General features: G+C 43.0%; 1 protein-coding gene across 2 annotated transcripts in view; it reads left to right on the top strand.

The window, feature by feature from the left end:
- The window catches only part of JHY (junctional cadherin complex regulator), a 99,178-nt gene extending 91,842 nt beyond the window's left edge, over positions 1–7,336 (top strand). Inside the window, exons 6-8 of one of the 2 annotated variants that reach the window (XM_036354413.1) lie at positions 4,098–4,178; positions 4,915–5,043; positions 6,822–7,336. In XM_036354413.1, coding sequence (XP_036210306.1) covers positions 4,098–4,178; positions 4,915–5,043; positions 6,822–7,016 — 405 coding nt within the window. In that variant the 3' untranslated portion in view covers positions 7,017–7,336. The remainder of the gene's footprint in view (positions 1–4,097; positions 4,179–4,914; positions 5,044–6,821) is intronic. The other variant, XM_036354414.1, reaches the window with a different exon arrangement.
- The last annotated feature ends 19,525 nt before the right edge of the window (positions 7,337–26,861 follow it).

The raw sequence follows: 26,861 nt of genomic DNA, 5'->3' as shown, positions 1-26,861 counted from the left end.
AGGTCTTTTGTGATTCCATATATCCATGGTATATTATTCCATTTATTTGGGTTTTCTTCATTTTTTCCCTCAGTGTCTTATGGTTTCAGAGTACAGATCTTTCACCTCCTTGGTTACATTTATTCTTAGGTATTTTATTCTTTGTGATGCAATTGTGAATAGTATTGTTTTTTCCATTTCTTTTTCTGATTGTTCATTATTATTGTACTAGAGACCCAGTGCACAAAATTCATGCACAGGTAGGTTCCCTAGTGGCTGCCAGCTGCCGGCCAGGCCTCCCTTCCCCTGGTTGCCTGCCACCACAACTGCTGCCCAGGGCCAGGGGGAGGGGCCATGGGCAGCTGGCTGGCCAGCCCCACCCCCTGGTCAAATTTCCAGTTGAACTCCCGGTCAAGGGGACAATTTGCATATTAGGCTTTTATTATATAGGATAGGAACATGACAGATTTCTGTATATTAATTTTGTATCCTGATACTTGACTGAATTATTTTATTAATTCTCTTAATTTTTGGTGGATTCTTAGGATTTTCTATATATGGTATCAGGTTATCTGCAAATAGTGACATATTTACATATTGGGGAAATGTAAATCAAAACCACAATGAGATATCATCTCACACCAGTCAGAATGGCTATCAACAAGTCAACAAAAAACAAGTGTTGGCAAGGATCTGGAGAAAAGGGGAACCCTCATGCACTGTTGGTAGGAAATACAAATAAGTGCAGCCACTGTGGAAAACAGTATTTGAGATTCCACTTCTGGATATTTATCCAAAGAAAATGAAAACACTAATTCAAAAAGATATATGTACCCCATGTTCATTGCTGCATTGTTTGCCATAGACAAGATATGGAAGCACCCCAGGTGTCTATTGGTAGATTAATGGATAAAGAAGTGAGATAGATATATAGATATAGATATAATATATTATACAATTGAATATTACATAGCAATAAAAAAGAATGAAATCTTGCTATTTTCGAAAGCCTGGATGAATCTAAAGGGTATTATGCCAAGTGAAATAAGATAGACAGAGAAAGACATATACAGTATGGTTTATGATTCCACTTATAAGTGGAATCTTTCTTTTTTTTTTTAATCCTCACCCGAAGATATTTTTCCATTGATTTTTAGGGAGAGTGGAAGAGAGAGAGACAGAGAGAGAGACATTGATGTAAGAGAAGCACATTGATTGGTTGCCTCCTGCATGAGCCCTGACCAGGGCCCAGGCAGGGAGGAGCTTGCAACCGAGGTACATGCCCTTGACCATAATTGAACCCGGGACCCTTCGATCCGCAGGCCCATGCTCTAACCACAGAGCCAAACCAGCTGGGGCTATATGTGGAATCTTAAAAAACAAACAACAACAAAAAAACACAACTCTCATAGAAACAGAGACCAAAGGGATGGTAAGCAGAAGAGCAGGGGTTGAGGATGGGTGAAAAGGGAAGGGGAATATACTCAATAATATTATGATACCAGTAAGTTGGCATGGTAACAGATAAATACTATAATTAATGGGTGATCACTTTGTAAGGTATAAAAATGTCGAATCACTAAAACCAATACAGCCAATATAAGACTATATACCAACTATACTTAAATGTTTGTAAATGTCTTTTGTAGGCAACCACAAAAAAGGCACATTTTCAAAAAATAGTGATAGCAAAATACAGTGTAATGCTAAACTGCTTAGTGAAAAAAATTAAATAAATTGTATCATAGTGACAATTTTATAAAAATATGAGTAAATAGATCTAAAGAGCAGAAACAACTGTGGTGGTTTTGGGGGGGGGGCCTCTCTTCTTAAAGGAGAGTACGGCCTTGAAATGCCATCAATGAATAATGTTTATACACCTTATTGTGGTTGATTTTTGATGATTTTGCAGTAGTCCAAAGGCTTCTTTAGGAAAGTGTCTTCTCTCACCTTTTAGAATTAGATGCACGGAAAGCATTTTGACTATAAACGTTTATCACTGTCGTTGGGCAGATTCTATTTTCAGAACTTTTTATCCTGGCACTGTAGAAGTGTTGCCTCTGTGGCACATGATGCTGGCCCTTTGAAGCATGGCAGGTGCCGTAGACATGTTGTAGCACCATAGAAATTTTCCCTTCAGCTACAAGTCACAGAATTAACATTTACAGTGACTTCAAAAATATGGGTTCATTTTTCTTACAATTAATCTACAAGTAAGTAGTTGCTAGCATAATGGTTCTACATCTCAAAACATCAGACAAGTGTCTGTATAATTCTTTTGTCCTTTTTTCTTTTCCTGGCCACAAGGTTGCCTCTGAAGCTCCAGCTCCAGAAATCACATCACTCGTCTGTTGTGAAGGGAAAGGGGTGGGCTGCCCCAGGCCACATTACCGCCTCCTCAGATGCACCCTCTACCCAACCAGAAAACTGTCACTCATACTTCATGGGCCAGACCTCGGTGCTCAGTGTCTTTGTGAAAAGAGTATTTGGCTCTGAGCCTCCAAAATGGGAAATGGCAACGGAGACACTAATGGGCATGGCCTCCGGGTAGTCAGTCGAGAGGCCTCTGTGAGTAAACACCTTGTGATGGTTGGTACAATGTGTGGACACCAGTTCACTGCTGAGGTCTGGGAGTTATACACGGTAACTGTATTTAACATGAGGAAACGGTGGTGGTGTTTGTTAAGTCTCTGGACTATCTTCCAAATTCTATCTATGGAAAGGGCACCTGGATGTATTGTGTCCTTAGGACTTCATTCACAGGAGCTTTCAAAATTGGAAGAATACCGTGCCTGGTCCGGAGATACAGACAGTACCCGCACGGCCCTCCAGCGTCACCACCTCGGTGTGGCTGTTCTTCCTCCCTCCCACCAAACTCAGCACCAACCAGGATGTGCCCTAAGAGAACTACTGTCATCCAAGCCATCTTCTTGGCATTGTCCTCTACCCTCCCCAAGGAAGGAAACCAAATAAACTCACTCACTAAAAAAAAAAAAAAAAAAAGGATTTGGTTTCCCCACAAGGGCATCTGCTATAAGCAGCACGTTGATTTTTTGTTGGTTTGTTTTTAAAATATATTTTTTTTATTGATTTCAGAGAGGAAGGAGGAGGGAGAGAGAAATAGAAACACCCTATATAATAAAAGGCTAATATGCAAATTGTCCTTTCAATTGGGAGTTCGACCAGGAGGTGGGGCTGGCCAGCCAACCACCCATGGCTCCTCCCCCGGCTGGCCCCACCCACCCTGATTAGGGGCGGGGCTGGCCAGGCCCCACCCATGCAAATTCGGGCACCGGGCCTCTAGTGATGTCATAATATTCAAAAGACAGTAAGAGTCTAGGCATGACCTACAGAGAAACTCATTTGATCCAGTGTGAGTTGGATATTTTAAAGGGTGCAATTAATTTTACATAACTCTTATTAGTATTTTTATCTTTGAAGGGACAAAGTAACATGAAGCAATTGATTATGACACTTGAGCACAGTAACAGGCAGGAAAAACTCAAAAACTCTCCTGACTGTAGGATAAATTGAGGTATTCTTCAAACTGCTGCTTTTGATATTAAAACCAACTTGCTGCCCTTGCTGGTTTGGCTCAGTGGATAGAGCATTGATCTGTGAACTGAAGGGTCCCACGTTCAATTCTGGTCAAGGGCACATGTCTGGGTTGCCGGCTCGATCCCCATTAGGGGGCGTGCAGGAGGCAGCCAATCAGTGATTCTCTCTCATCATTGGTGTTTCTATCTCTCCCTTCCTTCTCTTTGAAATCAATAAAAATATATTTTTAAAAGACTATACATAAGTTAATAGCAGCAGCAAAGTGGTCATGTACATGTTACCAGTATATTAAAAAGGTTAACAACAAAACAGCACTTTGCTCACTTGAGATTTTTTATTTATGATGCTGAGATTTCAAATTTTTAATTTCAGAAGTGGAAGGTGAAAACATGTTAGCTAACCAGCTACAAAATGCCAAAGAAACTATTACCAGTAACTACCGTTAGAGCGGAGAGTTGCCAGGAAATGCACCCCTCCCCTCCCCAGCTGCTGTGGTGGCTGTGACAACTGTGGGGGCAGACAAGTCCTTAAAGAATCTGTCTCTGTGAATGTGTTTTTAGAGTTCCAAGCTGAAAGGTTATCAGAAAAGAGACATGAAGCTTGGAGGCCTTGGACCCGACCTTGAGGCCATCAGAGACAAAGTGAGTGCGGCGTGCGTGCAGTGTGTCTTCAGGCTGGGGTTTGCCCATCTGTCTTTTAGCAAAAATGTCTAAGATGCCCCCCAGAACCAAGCCCTCAGTCAAGTGTCTCACTCTGAACAGACACACTTCTGAAATATCACCGGTAATAGAGGCCCAGGCATTCCTCTTACTGTAAAATAAAATTACTTAGCAATCTTGTTTTTCGTATCCACCTTTCAGTTTTGAAGGCCCGAGCAGAGAAGTGGGGCGTGCACCTGAAGAGGGGCGTGCGTGCCACGTGCGCGCAGGGCTTTCCCCGGAGTCATCTTGGTAATTGTGCACAGTGGCTGCAGGGCGGACACTTAGGCTAAGAGTTTCCCAGCCCATGAAAAGTGCACCCACTTTATTCTCTTTCCTCCAGTGAAAGGAGATCTTCATTTAATGTGTTTTAACTGCAGTTGCACTCAAGGCATAAAAAGAGAGCACAGTTCAAAGTTGGAAGCAAAAATGAAAATAAATGGGTAAATGCAACAAAGAAGAGGCTGAATGTGATTTAGCCGCCGTGAAGGGGGCCCTGGGTGTGCTATGCAGCCATGTGTCCCCCCAACCCCCCTCCCCACCCCCCAGGCTGTTTCCGGGAGAAACATCAACTTAACCATCTCACTGCTCGCCCTCCCTGTGCGGCTGAGAGGCTTTAAATAGAGAACGAAGACCTGGCAGGGCCAGCGAGTCGTTGTCACTTTGTTTCTCTGAATAGATGCAGAAATTGAGACAGCAGAAGGAATACGCAAAGCAGGTGAAGGAGTACAACATGAAGACGCTCTCCCTTCTCTCAAACCCGCAAACAGCAAAAGCCGAGAATAGCCCCGCCATCTCTCGGCAGAAGGTAAGGACTCGACCAGAATGAAAAGAAACCTTCGTTGCCTCACAACTTAATGAGCTCCCGCACGCTTGTTGAACACAGGGCATGTTTTAGCCACCACCATCCCTGCCGCTGCCCATCAGTCACAGACACGGATGTAAACACGATAGACACACATATGGTGCCACCGGGTTAGCCTGTTCCTCTTCCTGAAGTTCATTATTGCCTTTATTCATCTACACGTTTCCTTCTAAGTGTAGTAGCCCTAGGTCGCCACACCATAAAAATCAAGCGGGAGGGTGGTTTCTTAGTTCATCAGGATTGGTAGTTTCTTCCGTCCGTTTTCTTCTCTACGGTTAAGTAAGCCGTAAGGCAATGGTGTTTTCAGGCTGTTTATGGGGCCTACGTCAAAGCAAAGGCCTTCATTGTTTCTCTCAAGTTCAGTCTCCTACATTTTTCCCAAGGGGTTGTCATATATAGCTTCCTCTATCCAAGAAAAATGATTTCAGAAAATACAGATTCTCTCTCACAGCCATCATCCTCCAACCCGGACATGACGCGAAGGAAATGCGTTCCGTGGAGACGGGAGCTCTGCCCAGCAGGTCTGCTCAGGCCGGGAAGGCCGCAGGACCTGGGTGCCTGCGGGAGTGCATACGTGTTCTCTTTCACAGACCAGCGTGTGTCTCTATTTACTGCCTCCCTTCCTCAGGCCTTGCAGCCTCCATCCGCCTGAGTTATCATGGTGCCACTTTTTATTTTTCTTCTCCAACCCATTAATTTTTTATGATGAGATTCCAGACAACAAGTCTGTCATTAGACACTCACAGAGAAGTCACTGCACATACTGAGAAGCCTGTTTTTTTTTCCCTTTCTAGGACTTCCATACCATCCATTCCTGTTTTAGCCATCAATAAATTCTTTTTTTTTTTTAAATATATTTTATTGATTTTTTACAGAGAGGAAGGGAGAGAGACAGAGAGTCAGAAACATCGATGAGAGAGAAACATCGATCAGCTGCCTCCTGCACATCTCCCACTGGGGATGCGCCCGCAACCCAGGCACATGCCCTCGACCGGAATCAAACCCGGGACCCTTCAGTCCACAGACCGACGCTCCATCCACTGAGCCAAACCGGCCTCGGCAATAAATTCTTATGAAAATATAAAACTGACATAAAGGCAGATTTAGAAATCATATTTAGAGATATCATTTTATTGTAATGCCTTTTAGAACTGACATCACTCAGAAAAGAAAAAATCTGCCTTTTCCAGTATCCAGGTTTAGATAGTATACAAAAAAAGAAAAATAATAATTTCGAACCTCTAATAAGTACTTGCTAGACTTCTGAGCGCCCAGGAGCAAGAACAGCTGGTGTCACAATGGCAGTGCGATTTTCTAGAGTGAATCTTGGTCTGAATCAGTAACAAGGCCTCTTTGGACAGAAAGGTCTGTAAATATCTCCTGGTGATAAGTTTGGTTTTAACGAGACTGCCAGAGCTAACTAGGTCAAATACACGGCAAGTCTATTTCCAAGCACTGAGTAAGCCTCTGCTTTATAAATAACTACAGAAGGCACTTTAAATAGCTAATTCTTGTGTGGCTGGTTTATTTTGTTGAAGCTGTAGGGTATACTGCATTATTTGCATTTTCCATTTGATCTCCGCGTCCATCCACATCTTAGTACATTATTGTAACAATAGTCTTCACTTACATTATCGATAAATATTCCCTAAGACCAGATTTAATTTAAAGAATCCAGGCTCACTCCCATTTCAAATAAAATTTTACCTGTATGCTTTCAGGCTTTGGAATATGCTAAGACCATCCCCAAACCCAAACCTTCAAACCTGGCGGATCAAGCGTCCAAGGAAACGAAAAACCCAACCTCTGCTGCAGAAGACACGTTACCTGAAATCTCACTGCTGGGCTTCCTGCAGAGCAGACACGAGAGGGAAAAGCAGGCCGTGGCTGCTTTCAAAGTCCTGCACATCGTGTAGCGACGTGTGGGGACCACAGTGCCCAGCGGAGGCCCTGCAGCAAGGACGCGGCAGCCAGCCCTCTGCGTCAGTGATGACCTGTCGTCAGGCTGCAGTCCCTGCTTGTGTTGCATAGGAGTAGGACTTGGGGCCCTAGTCTATTATGGTGCCACAGTGTACTTTCTGGGAAGAAATGTTTTAATTATTTATTTTCAAATCAGTTGAACTTTGGGCATAATAAGAATTAGGGAATAAAGCCTTTGGGTTTTATATTGGATCTTTTTATTTCTTAAACAATCTGTGCCCTTCCTTAGCAATGAAAACCATGAAATTACCCAAAAATAAATGTATCAACTTGTGTTTCTCTTTTTTACATTCCCGGTAATAAAAAAAAGTAGAAACGCTTCAGTTTCTACTAAGATGAACTCAAATTGGACTAATAACCAGTGTATTCTGAAATACCATTTCCAAAATATTTACAAAATTTTTAAATTTAGCCAAGGGCTTATATATGAGATTGGAAGAGCCCTGGCCTGTGTGGCCTGCTTGGTCGGGGTGTCATCCACACAACAAGAGGTGGCAGTTTGATTCCTGGTCAGGGCACAAACCCAGTTTATGGGTTTGATCCTGGTTGGGGCGCATGTGGGAGGCAACCAACAATGTTTCTCTCTCATATCAATGTCTCTCTCTCTCTCTCTCTCTCTCTCTCTCTCTCTCTCTCTCTCTCTCTCTTTCTCTCCCCTCTGCTCACACATACACTCTACACACTCTAACTCTTGCTCACTCTCATTCTGTAAAAAAATAAGATTTAAAAAATAAAATAAAATTGGGAAGGATGTGTCAGCTACAGAGGTCCCCCCTGAGGAGTGAGGGTTCCCAGGTCCACACCAGGCCTCCCAAGCCCAGAGCCAGGAAGAGAAGTCCCTGTAACTTCTGGCTGTGAAAACCAGCAGGGATTGTGGCTGAGACAGAGGCTGCTGGAATCCCAAGCAGTTCCTCTTAAAGGGCTCACACATGAACTTACTCAGACTCACTCCCTCTGAGCTCCAGCGCTGAGCAGCAGCATAAAAGGAACCAGAGACATAAGGGGAAAAACTGAATTGTTTGGCATCAGAGCAAGAACTGAGGGGAAATTTTCTGCCAGAAAAAAATTCTGGCATTGACCATTGTTCCTTTTCTGAGACCCCCACTTCCCATTGAGCTGGCAGATGGGCACTATATATGAGTCTCCCTCAACCAGGTTCACACTCTTTGCCCCACCCTGATGATTTTCTGAGATCCTGCCTGCCCTGCCCAACTTGTGGGCCCACCCAAGCCATTTCCAAGTGGCTTTTCCATACAAATGGCCTTTCTTGCTTCATGATTTGGACTTTTCTAAAATCTCTCAAACAAGCAGATCTGGCCTCTGTGTACCCTCTACCTCTCAATAAGTTACCCCAAACCTGGCACAGTGGCAGCTTAGCATCTCCTGGGTACCTCCAAGCCCAGCACAAGTGGCTATCTGTATATCGCTCTGTAGCTTGTGCCAGGTGGCCCTAAGTAGGGCACAGGCACACCTTGCACCTGGTGGACAGCTTCAAACTACACCAGATTACAACCCTACCACCTCCACAAGTGACACACTTGAGGGGTGGACTTGGTGAGCACCAAAGCCCCACTGAAGCTAGTCCTGCTCTATAGGCTCAACTCCTGAACAGAAATTCCTCTGCTGTAGTTGTAGCAGGTAACTTATAGGCCTGGGGCTCAATCCCTCCCAGCACTCAAGGCTCAACTACAACAGGACAGTCCACACAGGGCCGCACATGGAGCACCCAGCTCAAGTGACTAGGGAGGCTGTACCACTGGACCCTACAGGACACCTGTTACACAAGGCCACTCTAACAAGACTGGGAGATGTAGCAGGTCTACCTAACACATAAAAAACAGACAAAACGCAGAGACAAAGAATCAGGTCCTAAATGAAAAAAAAAAACAACAAAAATAAACAGGAGAAATTTCCAGAAAAAGAACTAAATGAAGTGGAGGCAAGCAAACTATCAGATACAGAGTTCAAAACAATGGTTATAAAGATGCTCATGGAACTTAGTGAGAACCTCAAGAACTTAGTGAGAACTTCAAAAGCATGAAAAAGGACATAGAAACCATAAAAAAGAATGAGGCCTTAGCTGGTTTGGCTCAGTGGATAGAGCATCAGACTGTGACCAAAGGGTCCCGGGTTCTATTATAGTCAAGGACACATACCTCAGTTGCAGGCTTCTCCCCAGCCCACACCCTGGTTGGGGCATGTGTAGGAAGCAACCAATCAATGTGTTTCTCTCACGTGAATGTTTCTCTCTGTCTTTCCCTCTTCTTCCACTCTCTCTAAAATAAAATCAATGGAAAAATATCCTCGGGCGAGGAATAATAAAAAAGAAAGACCATGTCAGAAATAAAGGATACACTAACAAATGAATAACTTACAGGCAATCAACAGTAGAGTAGATAAAGCTGAGAATCAAATCAGCGATTTGGAATATAAGAAAGCAAAAACAAACAAACATAAAACCACCCAATCAGAACAGCAAAAAGAAAAAAGAAACCAGAAAATATTGAGGATAGTGTAAGTAGCCTCTGGGACAACTTCAAGTGTACTAACATTTGCATCATGGGGCACTGGAGGGAGAAGAGAGAAAACAAGAAATTGAAAACCTGTTTGAAAAAATAACGACAGTAAACTTCTCTAACCTGTGAAGGAAATCTATATATATAAAAGCCTAAGTGATCATCTGACCATTTGACCACTCGACCATTTGACCGGTAACTATGATGCACACTGACCACCAGGGGGCAGATGCTCAATGCACAGTCATGGAAATATGGAACAGACTAATGAATTTCAGAGGAAAGGGGCCGGGGGGAGGGTGGGAAGAGATTAACCAGAGATCTTATATGCATACTAGAGGCCCAGTGCATGGATTTGTGCACTGGTGGGGTCCCTTGGCCTGGCCTGCAGGGATCAGGCTGAAACTGGCAGTCAAACATTCCCTGAGGAGTTCCGGATTGTGAGAAGGTGCAGGCCAGGCCGAGGGACCCCACTGGTGCATGGGCCTCTAGTAGGCAAAGAAGTCCAGGAAGCACAGAGAGTCCCAAACAAGATGAACCTAGAGAGGTCCACACCAAGACACATCATAATTAAGGTACAAAAGGTTAAAGACAGAGAATCTTAAAAGCAACAAGAGAAAAGCAGTTAGTTACCAATTTCTCAACAGAAACTTTGCAGGCCAGAAGGGAGTGGCAAGAAATACAAGTGATGAAACACAAAGACCTACAACCAAGATTACTCCACCCAAGAAAGCTATCATTTAGAATCAAAGGATATATAAAGAACTTCCCAGACAAGAAAAAGCTAAAGGGGTTCATTACCACCAAACCAGTATTATATGAAATGTTAAAGGCTCTTCTTTAAGAAGAAGAAAACAATTAAAAATATAAACAATAAAATGGCAATAAAGACATATCTATTGACAACTGAAATTTTAAAATAGCCCTGGCTGGTGTTTCTCAGTGGTTAGAGCATCAGCCCACACACCAAAAGGTCACAGGTGCAATTCCTGGCCAAGGGCACAGGGGTTGCAGGTTTAATCCCCAGCCCCGGTCTGGGCACATGCAGGAGGCAACCAATCAATGTCTCTCACATAGATGTTTCTCTCTCTCTCTCTCTCTCTCTCTCTCTCTCTCTCTCTCTCTCTCTCCATCCCTCCCTTCACTCTCTCTTTAAAAAGTCAATGAAAAAAATATCCTCATGCCTTAGCTGGTTTGCCTCAGTGGATAGAGCATCAGCCTGGATCCTGAAGGGTCCCAGGATAAATTCCCATCAAGGGCACATGCCCATGTTGCAGCTTCGATCCACAGTAGGGGGCATCCAGGAAGCAGCTGACCAATGATTCTCTTTCATCATTGATGTTTCTATCTTTCTCCCTTTCCTTTCTCTCTGAAATAATATATATATTTAAAAAAGAAAAAAAAATATCCTCAGGTGGTGATTAACAACAACAACAATAACAAAAAACCACACAAATAAAACAAAGCAAAACAAAAAAAATAAATGAAAAAGCAGAACAGAAACAGACTCATAGATCAGAGAACAATTTGACAGTTAACAGATGGGAAGGGTGGTGGGGGTGAAAAAGGTGAAGGGATTATGAAGTACAAGTTGATTGTTACAATATAGCCATGGGGATATAAAGTATAGCATAGGGAGCACAGTCAATAATATTGTAATAACTATGTATGGTGTCAGTCAGATGGGTATAACGTTATCTGGATGATGACTTAGTAAGTTACATAAGGCCCAATAACCTAACACTAATGTCATATTGTGTGTCAACCATGATTAAAAAATAAAAATGGGCCATCCAGTGTTGCTCAGTGGTTGAGCATCAAACTATGACCCAGGAGGTCACAGTTCAATTCCAGGTCAGGGCACATTCCTGGTTTTCAGGCTCAATCCCCAGTAGGGGGCATGCAAGAGGCAGATGTTGCATGATTCTCTCCCATCATTGATGTTTCTATCTCTCTCTTCCTTCCTCTTTCTGAACTCAATAAAAACATATTTAAAACATATCAAAAAAAATAAATAAATAACAAAAATGTTTTTTTTAAGCTACTTATTCCAAGTATATAAATTTGCTAGGCATTTTGCCATCAAAAATATCTTAAAATATTATCAAGTATGTCCTTTTACACACAAAAAAATTAGATAAGACTCAAGCATTCCATAGTTTACTACTGAATGTCAATAAATATTTTGTACTTTTTTAAATTTTTTGAAATTGAATGACCATTATAAAATTCCCAGGTCTTAAATAATTCTACATAATTTAAGTTTTTTCTTATTTGCTTGTATTAGATTGTCAATACATCCTTAGATGATCATATCCAGAAATGGACAATTTTAACAATAATTTAAGACAGACCTATTTATGTACACAGTTGGCATAGGACTAGCTTTGAAGATTTGCTCCTATGTTGTATACGTTTTACATAAGCCATGATGTGGTATAAAATCTGCCTGTACTTAACTTTCTCTTAAAACTGGAAGCAATTAGAATTGCAAGTATGGAAAGAAAACAAGTATCTGAAGATAAACACCAAAGTGACAGCTCATGTTTCATTGGTATTTGGAAAATCATGTCATACATGAAAAGTTATTTCAGAAAAATCACAGCTCAAGTGGCTCCTAAAATATATCTGTAAAAGAAGAGGAACCTTCAGGGTACATGGTGAAGACTACTTAGAAAGATAACATAAAATGATTTTTATGGCCTTAAATTTAAACTTATTCTAGAAGATAATATAATGCATATAGAGACACCTCCGCATTTCTATATTAAAGAGACAGAGACAGGGTACATTTTTAAAATACTTCATTTCTATTAGAGTATCTTAAAATAGAGCTTGGAACAGGTTTGTCTTGTTCAACTGTCAATTGTTTAGAAGAGAAAATGGAGATCAAGAAAGGATGCATGACTGAAGGCCGTCAGTCCCTGTGACAGTAATGGAAGAGCAACCAAGTCTAAACTCTAATCTTCTAACATCAAGGACAGCACAGTTGGATTATTTGTCTACAGGAAGAATTGGTTCTTGTTTTACATGTTGGATAGGAGCATGTATTTAATATGAATTTCACTTTCAGACCTGAGGCCCATAATTAATTCCATAGTCAGAAACCTGCATTACTATGCAAGTTATCATATTCTTAACATGTAAAATCTGGCAACTTTGTTAGTTACTACACTGATAAAGTTTAAGAGGCCTGTATAAAGCAATTCAGATGCTGACCAATAAAAGAGACACTATTTCAATTTTTTTCCAGAACTTTAAAAACCTTCCCTTAACTATTTCTCTGTTAGCCTAAGCATTGTTAAATCCTTCCAGCATTTTCACACATAAACCAAGAACCCACACTTAGGTAAAGCAGGTTAAATAATTCAGTTCATTGTCAAGCAACATTACAAAGGATCTTTACTCCCAAGGCAAGTTTTTAGCATAAGACTATAGAACATCAAAATTCTTTGTAAGTAAATAGAGTGACAAATGACAAATGATTTGGGCAAAAAAAAAAAAAAAGGCATATTTATTAAATGTTTGGTGTTGAAATCACAGAATGGATCAAAATAGGCCTTCATCTGACCTCCAGTCATCTCACAGTGATAAGATCCAGCAGGAAGAGAGTCTGCAAAAGCAGTGAATGACAATGTTTGCCGTTTCTTTGAAGTCAACTGTATTAATGATAACATTGATCTTGCATAGACCCATGTGGACCAGTGATTGATTTCTATAGTATTTCTGTTTCAGATATTTAAGAAGTAAAAACAATATGCCTACTAGAAAGCAAGGGACTTTACACTTGAGAGAGATAATGATGGAGGGCCTGTATTTTACCAGACATTATATATGGCAGTGCCTAATCTGCCTAATCACCATGAATGGGATCCATAAAGGACCTTTAAACCACATATTACCTCTTATTATAGCCCCTTTTTTGTGGTGGTGTTTCATCTTGAGTTTCCAATGAGAACATCCTCTTTCAGGGAGCTTTTTTACAAGTAGCGAATTGAATGACAGCTGTCTTCATGATACTGTTTTGTACCGAAAGGAGTCTCTTGGGAGTTATCTAGAAACTAACTCAAGAAAAGACAATGTTGAGGAACAAATAAAAGGTAAGCCTAGCAAAGGCACCAATGCCTGATGGTTCCAATTGGGGCCTTATTATTGACTAATGAATCATTGTCAAAACATCAGAGCAAGCGTGCGTGTCCACAGCCGCGTCTATAGTGAGAAAATGACCCTTCCTCCGGGTGGTTATTATCTGGGAGTTGTTTGAAACACATCCAGTAATTATAACAGCACTAGACCTCATTGAGAATTTTGAGTTCATAGCAAATGGTCTACAATAGCAGACTAGATAAATTCAGGAGGGATTCTTTTTAATTACTTATTGAAAAACAGCAGAAAATGAATTAAATTTGCATGATAGTCTGTAGATATCAGGGCAAGTTTAGCTAATTCTCTCCAAGATGTACTTCAAAACACCTATTACCATTATATTAGAAGTAGCATTTGAAAATATAAAGTTCTTAAGGAAAAAGCAAAGTTGTTCTCCTAAATACACCTTTTTAAATGATTCCCTTTTCTTATTAGAGTAAGAACCTTGAATGATACATATTTCATCCAACTCTCAGGAATTCATATGATCACTACAGGACATCTCCCTAATGCTAAGTGTGTTTTCATAACTTCGATTCCTAATGGGTAAGAACAGAAACAAAAAGATGCATGAATACTCCATTTCCCTCTTTAGTTGTTTTCCCAGGGAAGAAAGATTTAAAACAGTAGCACAAAGTGAAGTTCTTTCAATATTGTGGGTTTTGTTTATCCATAGTGTCTCATTTCCCCCTCTATCCCTGATTATAAGGAGTTGCTATATTGTCAGACAAAACTTTTTTACTATAAAAGCAAAATAAAGGAGAAATATGTATCCTAATAAAATTTTTATTTAGACATTTATTCCACTTTTTAAAATATATTGAAGTGGGATCTCAGAATAGCTAAAAATCTGATATTCAGAATTGTCCCCTCACCCCCATTGCCTCCAGACTAAGTACATTTTTCTCTACTCTCCCTATTGAGAGTGTGAAGCAAAACCCACAGCTTTCTCACAAAGGTATAAGAAAACAAATCACCTCCATTTTCCAAGCAAACATTTGGTCAATGAAAAGCAAAAGGTTTTGGAGAGCAGATTTTCCATTCCTTTGTTCATTTTATTCCCCCGTCTTACAGATTCCTATTCTTCAGGTTTGGTTACTTAATTTCAGCTTAGTGAAATAACTGGAAAAGTGGGGTTTCCCAGATGGTACGACAGCATCACTTACCAGCCTTTTCAGCTCTTTCTACTGCTCAACACAGGGGCTCTTTGGGTATGACAAGGGGGGGCGGGAGGTTGGTGGGCTGCCTTTGTCTCCCTGCTGCCTCGCCATTGCCCTTTCCTTTTCCCTTTGCAACGTAAGTAATTAATTTTCAATAAGCTACATAAATGGTCTTCTGCGCTTCAATAGTCTAACAGGTTGAGAGGATGACAATGATATGAGCATTTCCGGCAAACATACTTAGTGAAGCCTTGGAGATATCTGACAAGATGGCAGGAATACCCTTCACTGCGCTGACAGCCTGACCCCAGCCTGGTGCGGGGCTGCTGCGGGGCTGCTCAGGGGGTCCCGGCTCCTGCGGGAGATACTCACATAGCAGACATCCTCATGGAGCAGATCTGACCGTGAAGGAAGTAACCTTCAGAAAGTTAAAATCCAAAACACACACAGGAGGAGGGAGCAGAGAATGGAACGAACATCCAGTGGATAAAACCAACGTGGATCTCTACACGAAATAAGTTGGGCGCCGATGGGCTGTTCCCTCTGTGGTAAATCTGTCTCACAGACGAAACCTATGCTTCTGCGTTTGCCATGCAAACACCTACCTAAGTCACTGCCAGGAAGCCTGGTGGCCTTGCCTCATGTCCAAGCCGCCACCTGACAGTGATGCCTTTACTTCTCCTCTGCTTCCCCACAGAGGTACCGTTTGAAGCAGCGCTGATGAAGTCCCTAAATTTGTTGTCTCTGTGTAACATTGATAATCTCCTATCACACAAATCTCAAGCACCAATTTCTAATGAAACCTTTAGATGAATATCAAAGAACAATTTAGCCATGTCTAATATTTTAATTAGATTATATTCTCAATTTAACCCATTAAACCTCCTTTGATGATCCCCATGTTTAGTGGTTAGCCTCAGATGCATGAGGTAATGAATACTGGACCTTTTGACTTAATGAGAATTTCGGCTCTTTCAGCCTGGGCCTCTTTGTGTACCTTTTATTTTGCTGGCTATAGAATTCAGTTAATTGGAGGAGTCTCTTGCCATCACACATTAAGGAGTATAAATTAGCATCCCCATTCTGATTGGAAAATGCAGGCAGGCAGCATTTCTTTGATCTGCGGATTGAGCTGAAGAAGACAGCAGCCCTCTGAAAATGAGCTGATGGCCTAGTTATCATGGCAAAATGCAGACGTGTCCATGTGTCACAAAACACTTAATGTCTTAATTGGTCACCTTCCAGCTCTCCCTGTCCTGTTTGTATCATTCTCATTAGGAGCATGTGTGATGTGCATGCGTGCATGTGTGTGTGTGTGTGTGTGTGTGTGATGTGTGTGTGTGTGTGTGTGTGTTTCTGTAGTTCTGTCTTACTTTCTCTGAACATTCTTTCTGTTTCTTTACTCGAAGAATTAGGAACCTATGTTTGAAATTAATCTGAACCAAGGAAAATGAAATAATATAAATTCTCTTCCTTGAAATTTTCAAGAATATCCTATAAAATTATTCAGGACCTCCCACAAAGATTCTTTTTTTTTAATATATATATATATATATATTATTGATTTTTTACAGAGAGGAAGGGAGAGAGATAGAGAGTTAGAAACATCAATCAGCTGCCTCCTGCACATCTCCTACTGGGGATGTGCCCGCAACCCAGGTACATGCCCCCGACCGGAATCGAACCTGGGACCCTTCAATCCGCAGGCCGACGCTCCATCCACTGAGCCAAACCGGTTTCGGCCACAAAGATTCTTAAGGACTAACTCTGACTTCCAAGCCCGCAAACGCATAGATCCCAAGCCACTTGTGCTGCATCACTGACTGTGAGGTAGAAGGGACTATTTTGTGCTTTGGCAATGAAGTCAGTCGTTTTTATCTCCTCTACCAATTGCTCAATCCTCCTGAACCTCAACAAATTCAGTTACAGAAAAGAAACATCGAGGTAAAAGATCAACACCTCCCTCACTCAAAGTAAAAGCCAGAGCAAAATAGCATGAAATTCAAATGATGAGGTTTCTGGATAAATACAGTAGACGGAACACACACACACACACACACACACACACCCTCACACCCTCACACACACACACACACACACACACCCTCACACACACACACACCCTCACACACACACACACCCTCACACACACACACACACCCTCACACACACACACACACACCCTCACACACACACACACCCTCACACACACACACACCCTCACACACACACACACCCTCACACACACACACCACACACACACACCCTCACACACACACACCCTCACACACACACACCACACACACACACACCCTCACACACACACACACCCTCACACACACACACACACCCTCACACACACACACACACACACACACCCTCACACACACACACACCCTCACACACACACACACCCTCACACACACACACCCTCACACACACACACACCCTCACACACACACACACACACACCCTCACACACACACACACCCTCACACACACACACACACACACACACACACACGCACACACACATCTATTTCACTCTCGGCAAGCTCCCGTTAAAATCACAATAAGGGTGTTTTTAAGGCATACGCATATAAAAACTGAAAAAACAACAGGAAGAGGGACAACAGATAAATTTTTGAAAACTGGAAAGCAGATAAATGAGTTGTTTTTTAAAAAAATTGGCAGACTTCAGAAATGCTAAATTCCAACCTTGCAAAAGGGGCATCCAAAAATCAATCTGATTTACACTGAAGAATACCCCCAAATGCTCAGGAACTGATGGTGGGGGTGAAAGGAGGTGAGGAGGGCTAAATGAATGAAAACTGCCCCTCACTCGCAGGGACAGTGTTGGGAGTGAGGCACAAGTGGCTGTTAGGAGGCACAGTGTGGAACACAGTCAACAGTGACCTGGACCCCTGGTCCTCTTCTGCCACTGCCCCAGACACGGGGCCTTCAGCCACGGGAATTCAGGAAATTCTTCCCTGGGGAATCTGGCCAGCCTAACAGGAAACACCTAAAACTTCTCACTTCAGAGGTTCTCCGGTAAAGCTCAGAGTCAACAAATCCCACCAAGTAGCCACAACTTCCTATTAGCTTTTCTGCTTCTCCTACTGAAACACAAGCATACAACCAGAAATTCCCAAGCATCTGAGAATATTAAACAAAACATGATTAAAAAGAAGCAGGAGGATAAAGAAATTAGAAGAGATCTTGTGAATTAGAGATATGGAAGCAGAAATTTAAAAAACCCAAAGCTTACGAGATACCATTGAGGAATTTTCCCAGAAAGCAGAGCAAAAAATGCAAAAACGTAATAAATTTAAGGGATAAATCTGGGGGTAAAATCCAAATAATAGGAGTTCCATTAAGAACAAACATAGAAAAAGAGAAATAGAAATCATCAAAGAGTTAATTTGAGAAATCTTTCCATAACTGAAATAAATTAGTTTTCAGATTGAAAGGCATATTGAGCATCCACAACAGTGAATAAAAATAGACCTCCAACCAAGGCACATAATTATAAAATTTCAGTACAATAGCTATAGAGTATTCTACAGGCCTCAATACAATCCTATGTAATAAAGAGCTAATATGCAAATGACCATCACGCCCTTGCACCCTCGCACTGGGGCAGGGGGACCTGAGACTGTGCCCCCCACCTGGAGGGGCTTGATGGGGGACCTGAGGCTGTGCCCCCCACCCTGCGGGGCTTGATAGGGGTGGAGCCAGCCAGGTCTGGGTCTCTTGCAATTTCTAGGCTTGCATGGATGGGCAGAGACTTGACTCTGGGTTCCACAGCGTGCCCCAGACTCTGACAGGAAGGAGATTTTCATATACATTTTACTAATTTTCTTTCATCTCTGACACTTCTATTATAGAGAAAGGGCAAATAGCAATATTAAAATATTTCCTCTAATTAATTCTCTTTTAATGTGCATGAATTTTGTGCAACGGGGCACTAGTCTATAATAATAAAAGCATAACATGCTAATTAGACCCAACATCCTTCCAGACAAAGCCTCAGCGGGCAGGGACTGAAGCAGAGGACCCCCGGCCACGGCAGAGGGTGGGAGCCGAAGCAGAGGTGGCCACAGTGGTGGCGGCGGGAGCCAAGGCCCTTGCACGAATTTTGTGCATTGGGCCTCTAGTGAATAAATAAAACAAGACACACAAAGAATCAAGAATCAAAATGGCTTTAGACTTCACAACAGCAATTGAAAGCTAAAAATCAATTGAGTGATGCCTTCAAATTTATTCAAAAATAAAGTATTCAAAAATTATGCCCCATTTAGAATTCTATACTTAGCCAAATACTAATAAAGCATGAAACTAGAATAAAGAAAATTTTAGAGAAGGATGGTCTCAAAACATTTGCCTTTCACACACCAATCAGGAAACTACAGACTGCTCATCACCAAAATGAGAGATTAAACCAAGAAAGAAGAAGTTAAAAGAAACAGTAATAAAGTGAAAGACTTCTGGCTAGAATATTGCACTTAATTACTCCAGGATGGAGGGACAGGAGATGCATTGACACGAGAACCCAGAAGGAAACAGACCAGAGGTTTTGGGAGATATTTATTCAGGAAAACGAAATGTTAACAATACATGAATATCTTTTCTTTTATAAACAGAGACTTTATTTATTTATTTACTTATTTATTATTTTTAAATCCTCACCCAAGGATAATTGTCCATTGACTTTTAGAGAGAGTGGAAGAGAACAGGAAAGACAGAGAGAAACACCGATGTGAAAGAAACACATCGATTGGTTGCCTCCTGCACATGCCCTGACCAGGTCCTGGGCCAGGGAGGAGCCTGCAACTAAAGTTCATGCCCTTGACTGGAATCTGAGGCTCTATCCACTGAGCCAAACTGGCTAGGGCAACCAACACATGAATATCTTGGGGGGAGGGGATATAGACAAATGGTAAAGAGCTTGGAGTAAAATTAGTAGTAGATACATCAAAAATTAAGAATAAAACAAGACAAGCATTAACTCCCAGAAAAATAAAAAGTCTTGCAGAACAAGAAAAATGATCATAATTGATTACCTCATTTAGCTGAGAATTACACTTACATCTCATAATTATGATCTAACCAAAATTACAATATTGAAAAAAGAGATGGAGAGAGTGCACATATGTGGTAGGAGCATGGGAAAAAGAGAATTAAATCTTTATTTTTATAACATAAAATACTAGCTAATTCCTCAAGTAAAAATACCAAAAAGCATCCATTCAGTGAAATAATTTGGAAACATAAAGTAGATGCCAAAATAATCAGACACTAGTGAGACCAGTTGCCCGTGTGAAGAGAATAGGGAGGGGCAGGGGACTGCTCCCCTGTTGCAATAGCCCTTGCAGAACTCTGTGACTCTTCAAACAATGCACATCAATGCACAAGCAAAGCAAGTCCATGATAAAACTCAAATATTTTAAAATTAAAAATAGAGAACTTAGGAACTGAAGGAGAAAAGCAGAAGGAAAAGATCAGAGCGAGCGTAACGTATTCCCTTTTGCTTTTAGCCTGTAAATCATGGAGCCGCCTTCTCCCCTTATTCCCACGGCTTTTTACAGTTGGTTTCCCATTCCAGGTCAAGCACTGAGGAAGGAGACAGACTATTTAGCTGTTCTTTAACTTCTGGCTAGAATACTGGCAAGTGGACTTCATTACTCCATTATGCGTAGCCATGGAGGCTAGGGAGAGAATGGATGCACCAAATATTCAGATAATCCCCAAGGGTTATATTAGTCAATATTTTTAAAAAACTCTTTTGCTTATTCTTGTTTCAGAGGTATAGAAGGTGTGTCTTTTTAAACTAAAAATTTTTTTGAAAGCTTAAATCCTGGATTTCCCGGGTAGATTCTGTACTGGAAACAGGCAATTGTCTATCTTTTAAGAAGGTTCCCATGGATTTGAATTCTCACTTCCCTCCCTTCACAGAACGATGTCTGTCAGGGACAACAACATGCTGGGCAGGATGTGGGTAGGCGAGGTGAGGGGCAGAAATAGGAGCTCCTCGGTGAAACCTCTGACTCCTGTTTCATCCAGCACCTGCATGTCCTCTTTTAGTCCACACGGGAGGACAATGACAAAGAGAAAATAAGATGAACTTCTAAAAAAATTCCTCGGAAAGAGACACAATAACCCTTCCGTAACACTGGTGATGGAGCACAAGAACAATACCTTTTAGTTAACCAGGTTCTTACAATACTCTTATGAAGTATCATGTCAAGAACCAAACTGGTATGTTCAGATGTATATTGTATTTCATTCTCTTCCTCTAGCACTTCCACCCAAGATCTCACAGTAGGTACTTTCATATCTCTTATCTCACATGCCCTCTCCACTTTTATTTTTAAATATATTTTTATTGATTTCAGAGAGGAAGGGAGAGGAGAGAGATAGAAACATCAATGATGAGGGAGAATCATTGATTGGCTGCCTCCTACACACCCCCTACTGGGGATCAAGCCCGAAACCTGGGCATGTGCCCTTGACCAGAATGGAGCCCGGGACCCTTTAGTCCGCAGGCTAGCGCTGTATGCTCTATCCGCTGTGCCAAACCAGCTAGGGCTCCCCTCTCTGCTCTTTATTGATTTATTTATAAGGCACTCTCCTTATTTTTCAGATGCCAAGTAAGAGACGTACTTCAATCCTTAGCAAAAGTAAGATTAGAATTTACGTCTCTAAGCCAAGCCATCTAGCCAGTGGCTATGATGCCAAATCCGATTGTGGCTATACAATATTATAAAGAGGGTAATAAAAAAAGGCTCCCAGAATTATTATAAATACAACCATAGAGGAAAGGCTGTCTGGTATGCACACTGGGAATTCTAAGAGAGAATCGACGTCTGTAATCGTGTCAACAATGAAAATAAAGTTTTTTTAAAAAAACTTTGATCTCTTGGTTTCTAATGAAAATAACCTTTATTTTTAAAAACACAGAAAATAGAATGGAGAGAATATGATTGGAGAGAAAACATGAGAATCATTTCAGATTTTCACCTCACTCCTAAATATTTATTAAAGGTCACTCTCTGACCGCTACATGTATTAATTCTATATAACTCACCGAACTAGCAGGTTGTATGACACTGGGCAAGTGAACATCTCAGCCCTTGGTTGCCTCGTCTGCGATTAAAGGAGATCAGGCCAACTTTTTTAGAATAAAAATATCGAGATTTGAAGTAGCTCAGAGATCATCTAGCTCATCCTATTGACTCTATGAACCTCTCTGGAACAGTCCAAGTGGCTATCCAATGTTGGCTTGGGTGAAAACCGGGCTTACGTACTCAGTACCTCCTAGGAAAGCCAATTTAAGTTTCAGGTTATTCTGAATCAGAAGTTTTTTTATAAACTGATCTAAGATTTTACCAGATAATTTCCAGCTAAATCTTTTTAAATTTTACATTTAAAATTGCTATGCAAAATCCTCTTCTCCACATAATACAATGACAATAGCCCCACTGTCACTTTTATCAAAACATGAATTAGTTGTAAGGTGTGATCATGAAAATTGGCCATTAGTCTTAATTCTGCCCCTGTCTATTTGACCTTGGCAAGATATTCATTATATCTGAATCTTAATTTCTTTGCTTATAACATGAAGGGCTTAGAGTTTGTCAAATGTCTCTTTTAACATTAATGATTCTTTCCTGACTATACCTTTGTCCTGAACTCAGTGGAACATCACTGTTTTATTTTTAAGAATGAGATTTTTTAGATTTCTTTAATGAAGAATATACTTTTCTTCCTTTTTTGTGTGTCTCTTGATTTTTCTAAATGTTCTGGATATAGATATTTACATTAGAGTGTATGACCTAAAATCTTATTCTTAGTGAGATGACAAGTAATTTTGATAAGTTGGAAGTTATATTTCCTTTCCAATAAAAAGATGATAGAATACTAGGATCTTAAAGGTTAGAAGGAACCACACAAGGTATTCAACCCAGTCTTCCCCTAAGGAAGAAATCCATCACAGAATATCCCTAATGCTTTGCCTTCCAACTTCTGCCCAAACTCTCCTAGTGAACGGAGCGCAGAGCTTTGCGGGGCTGGCCTGTTATATTGGAAGACAACACAGTGTCCAACCTGTAGAAGGTGTTTAAATGTTGTTCGGAAGTTTGCTTTCCTGGAACCCCGCATTGGTCCTGGTCCTGCTCCCTCAGCGCGCCTAAATAGATGTGCCCCTTGACCCTTGGGCGGGCAACCATGGGATACAACCACCATAGCTGGTCCCCCCCACCCCTCTCCAAGGCTTGGCTTCTCCAAGCTGAAAGCTCACGCTCCTTTATTCGTTGTTTCCACACCTTTTACTACCCAGCTCCCTGAACATGGATGAATTTTAGCTTGTCAATATCCTCTTTAAAATGCGATTCCAAGAATATAACAAACATGATATAAAGTATTTTAATTAATTCATTATTTCTGCACATATATTGAGCCCACTTCAAGAAAACCAGGGAGTCATTGCTTCAACTAGATATGTTTATTGCATGATTCTGTTAGCACCAGAAAGCATTCTGTTTGCTCTTTGTTTTCATATCTCTAGTTATCAAATACATCCGCACAAGTGGTACCATGGATTCCAATTAATATTTCTTAGTGCCACTATCAGCTTAATACTGGGCTGAATGGTGTGTTGCTCATGTCTTATATTATTATGTCATGTGAGCAGAAATATTATCAAGAGCCCCTCTCTGAAAATCTATGAAATGAAATCCATCACAGAAATTAAGAACAAATATGAAACAAATTATTTACTAAAATTGAGATTACATATAGGATGTCTTTCCCACCTTGGCTATTTTAAGATGCTTTTGCCCTGTCAGAATCAGACTTAACTATGTGTTCCTTTCTTTAATATATCATCATGAACATGGTTTTGTCAGATCTTCATCACCAAGTGAAACTGAGTTTAGGCAAAAGGCTGGATAATTCAGGCAAAACACCTTTTCAGCCTATAGAGGCTTTGATCAGTATTGAAGGCCAAAAACAAAAATGTTAATGTGTTATAATAAATTGTGTCCCTCCCCTACTATCACTACTCCCTGTGTGTGGGAAACAAAAAGGGAAGGAGGAAGGAAGGAAGGAAGGAATAAAGGAAGGAAGGAAGGAAGGAAGGAAGGGAGGAAGGAAGGAAGGAAGGAAGGAAGGAAGAAGGAAAAAGAAGAGAAGAGGAAAGAGAAGGAAAGAAGAAAGAAGAACCGTTAAGAGAACTTTGCTGTTGAATGGCTTGCCACCAACCTAAGGGCATCTGTCTGGTGAGAAAGCAGGGCTCCAGGTCATAGCTCTCTGCTTCCCACTGAATCTCATCAGGAACAGCCGCAAAGGGAGGACCGGATGAGGCGGAGTGAGCATCCTTCCGCTCAGTGCCACTGAATCAAAGACACAGACGGCCACTCCTGGGCTCCGGATTGCTTCTGCCCCGGGAGCTGTGCCTGTGCTAACAACGCGGACCCAGCAAGTCCTGGCATCTTCTTGTGAAGACGGAAGAAAGAGAGAAAGCTCCGAGGTTTGGGGGGTGTTAACCCTCTGATTTAATTTTGTACAATTTCCCTCAAAACATATAAGTTCTTTAATGTTCACTTTAAAAATTCTCCCCAATCCCTTTAGTAGCTGTTCTCCCTGGTGTTGGAAGAACTTGAGGCCCCCCCACCCCGTAATAGTACCTATTTTCCCTTCCAGGTTACCAGGAACATTCTTACTCACAAACCACTTTTTTCCCTAAAACCAAGTTGTTTGTGTTATTGTAAAGCATTTGTCAAAACTCCTGCCTTAACACAGCGCTGTCATTATCTGAACGAGAAGAGCAAAGAGAAATCTGCGCCCACATTTGCTTTCAGAGCGCATCTACACAGTCTACATAAATGACCGAGGTGTTCCCACAGTGACAGAGGCAAATGCCAGTCAGTGCGTTGCCACTAGGAAGCACACGGACGGGCAGGGAGGCGAACAGGAGTCGGACTGTATGTATTGCCCTGCTTCGGCTGGCAGCTAGTCCTGACTTCACCGGTAAATGCTACAATCCTGCCAAGCCTTCATTTCCTTAACGATGACAGGGAAAAATAACTGCTGTCTGTGACTCACAAGGTTGTTAATTGATAGAAAGAACTTTGGAAAATAGAAACAGCTATACGATGCTTATGTTTTTAAAGCAACAGTCATGCCTCCTAAGTGATGCAGAACGAATAAAGGTCTCACTCTGACACTTCTCTCTGCGTAAGATAATGTTTCCCTGAACAAGCCTACTGTAAAAAAGAAAAAGAAAAAAGTAAGGGGGAAAAAAGAAAATCCTACTCCTACATTCATGAGACCATAGAAGTAGGCCTAGAAGGATCTTTTAGAGACGTGAGGAACCAAAAAAGATGAAATGCAATGTAAACTCACACCGCTGTTGTCTACATACAGGCATACCTCATTTTATTGCGCTTCACAGTTGTTGCGTTTTTTACAAACTGAAGGCGAGGCTTGCACCAGCAAAAGGATCACCATTTGCTTCATCGCCCGCTCCTGCTGTCACAGTGGCCGGGACCCCGCCGCCGGCCGTCTCCAGGTGCGCCCGGAGTCACTGTTCATCACCAGGGCCCGGGGCCGGCGCTCCGCCGGCGCCCTCGCTCGCGCCGCCTTCCTGGGCTCACTTACCTAACGCGCAACCGAGCGAAAGAAAGACGGAAGCGGAGTGGGCTGCTCTGTGGATAAAGGTACTGGGTCGGTGGCGCCACCGCGTCATCCCTTATATAGTTTCAACTACAAACATCCAGAGAGTTCTGTCTCTTCAGCCTTTCCGAGTCAACAGATAGGATTTGCTGGGCCTTTTCCATGCAGGTGGAACGCGAGACGATTTCCCGGTTGAAAATGAGAAGCCGGATTGGGCCGGGGGGATCTGCTAAGGGAGGCGGGCGCGTCTCCTCCGGCCGCGGAGCGGGAGCCGCCCGGGCGGCGGGAAGGAGGCGCATAGGTTGGACGCCGCGACAAACGGTCCCCAGACACTTCCCGCGTTTCCCGCGAGCCCTTAATACCGAAAACCCGGGAGCAGAACCGACGTCGGGGGCCGGGCGCTGGCCGCGGGGCGCAGCGGCCTCCCGCCCGGCTCAGCAGCAGCGGCAGGTGCGCTTGCAGAGGGTCCCCTGGTCTCGCTGGAACCCCGCGCGCCCTTACAATGCAGGGAGCGCGCGGCGTCCCCCGCGCACCGAGGGGCACTCGCCCGGAACGCCGGGGAGCCGTGGGCGCGGCAGGGCTGCGGGACGGGCGCGCAGCAAGTCGGGAAGCAAACTCGCTCGATGGGTTTTTCCTGCTCAAGTTCCTGCCGCGCGCGGGCGCCGCTCACCATGGGACCGCGGGACCCGGGCGCAGGGGGTGAGGAGGGCGTGGGGAGCTCCAGGCCCGACCACGAGCCGGGAAGGGGCCGGGCTGACCCGTCAGCTCGAGTGGACAGCGGCGGGGAAGGCCGCGCCGCCGGGAGGAGGGAGCGCTTTAGGATGGGGTTCGAGACGGGCAGGGGCCCCGACTGCGGGGCGGCGGCGAGCAGCGCGCGTCCGGCCCGTCCGGGACCGGTTCCCCGAAGAGCTGAGGCGCGGCCGCCGGCCCCTCACGCAGGAAGGACCGAGGGTCCGGGGAGAGGCCGCGGGACCCCGACACCGAAGCTGGGGCCGGTGGCTGCGCGAGGGCCCGGGGTCTGCGGTCCCGGCGGAGAAACCGTCCCCCCGAGTGAGAGCCGGGAGCCCGGCCCCCGTGCGCGCGCGGCCGGCGCGGGAAGAGCCGTCCGGGCGGACGCACCTGCGGGGACAAGGCGCGGGGGGCGCGGGAGGTCGCGCCACGGCCGCGCGGGTGCAGGGCGACAGGGTGTTTTGTTTCCTTCTGGGAGCCGGTCTCTGGAGCCGCCGGGCCTTCGGGTCTGGGAGGGAGCGCGCCCGGCCCACGGCACCTTCCCTCCTCCCGCCGC

Source organism: Myotis myotis, unplaced genomic scaffold (assembly GCF_014108235.1).
Source record: "Myotis myotis isolate mMyoMyo1 unplaced genomic scaffold, mMyoMyo1.p scaffold_m19_p_20, whole genome shotgun sequence".
NCBI lineage: Eukaryota > Metazoa > Chordata > Mammalia > Chiroptera > Vespertilionidae > Myotis > Myotis myotis.
This window is presented reverse-complemented; position numbering and strand designations above follow the sequence as displayed.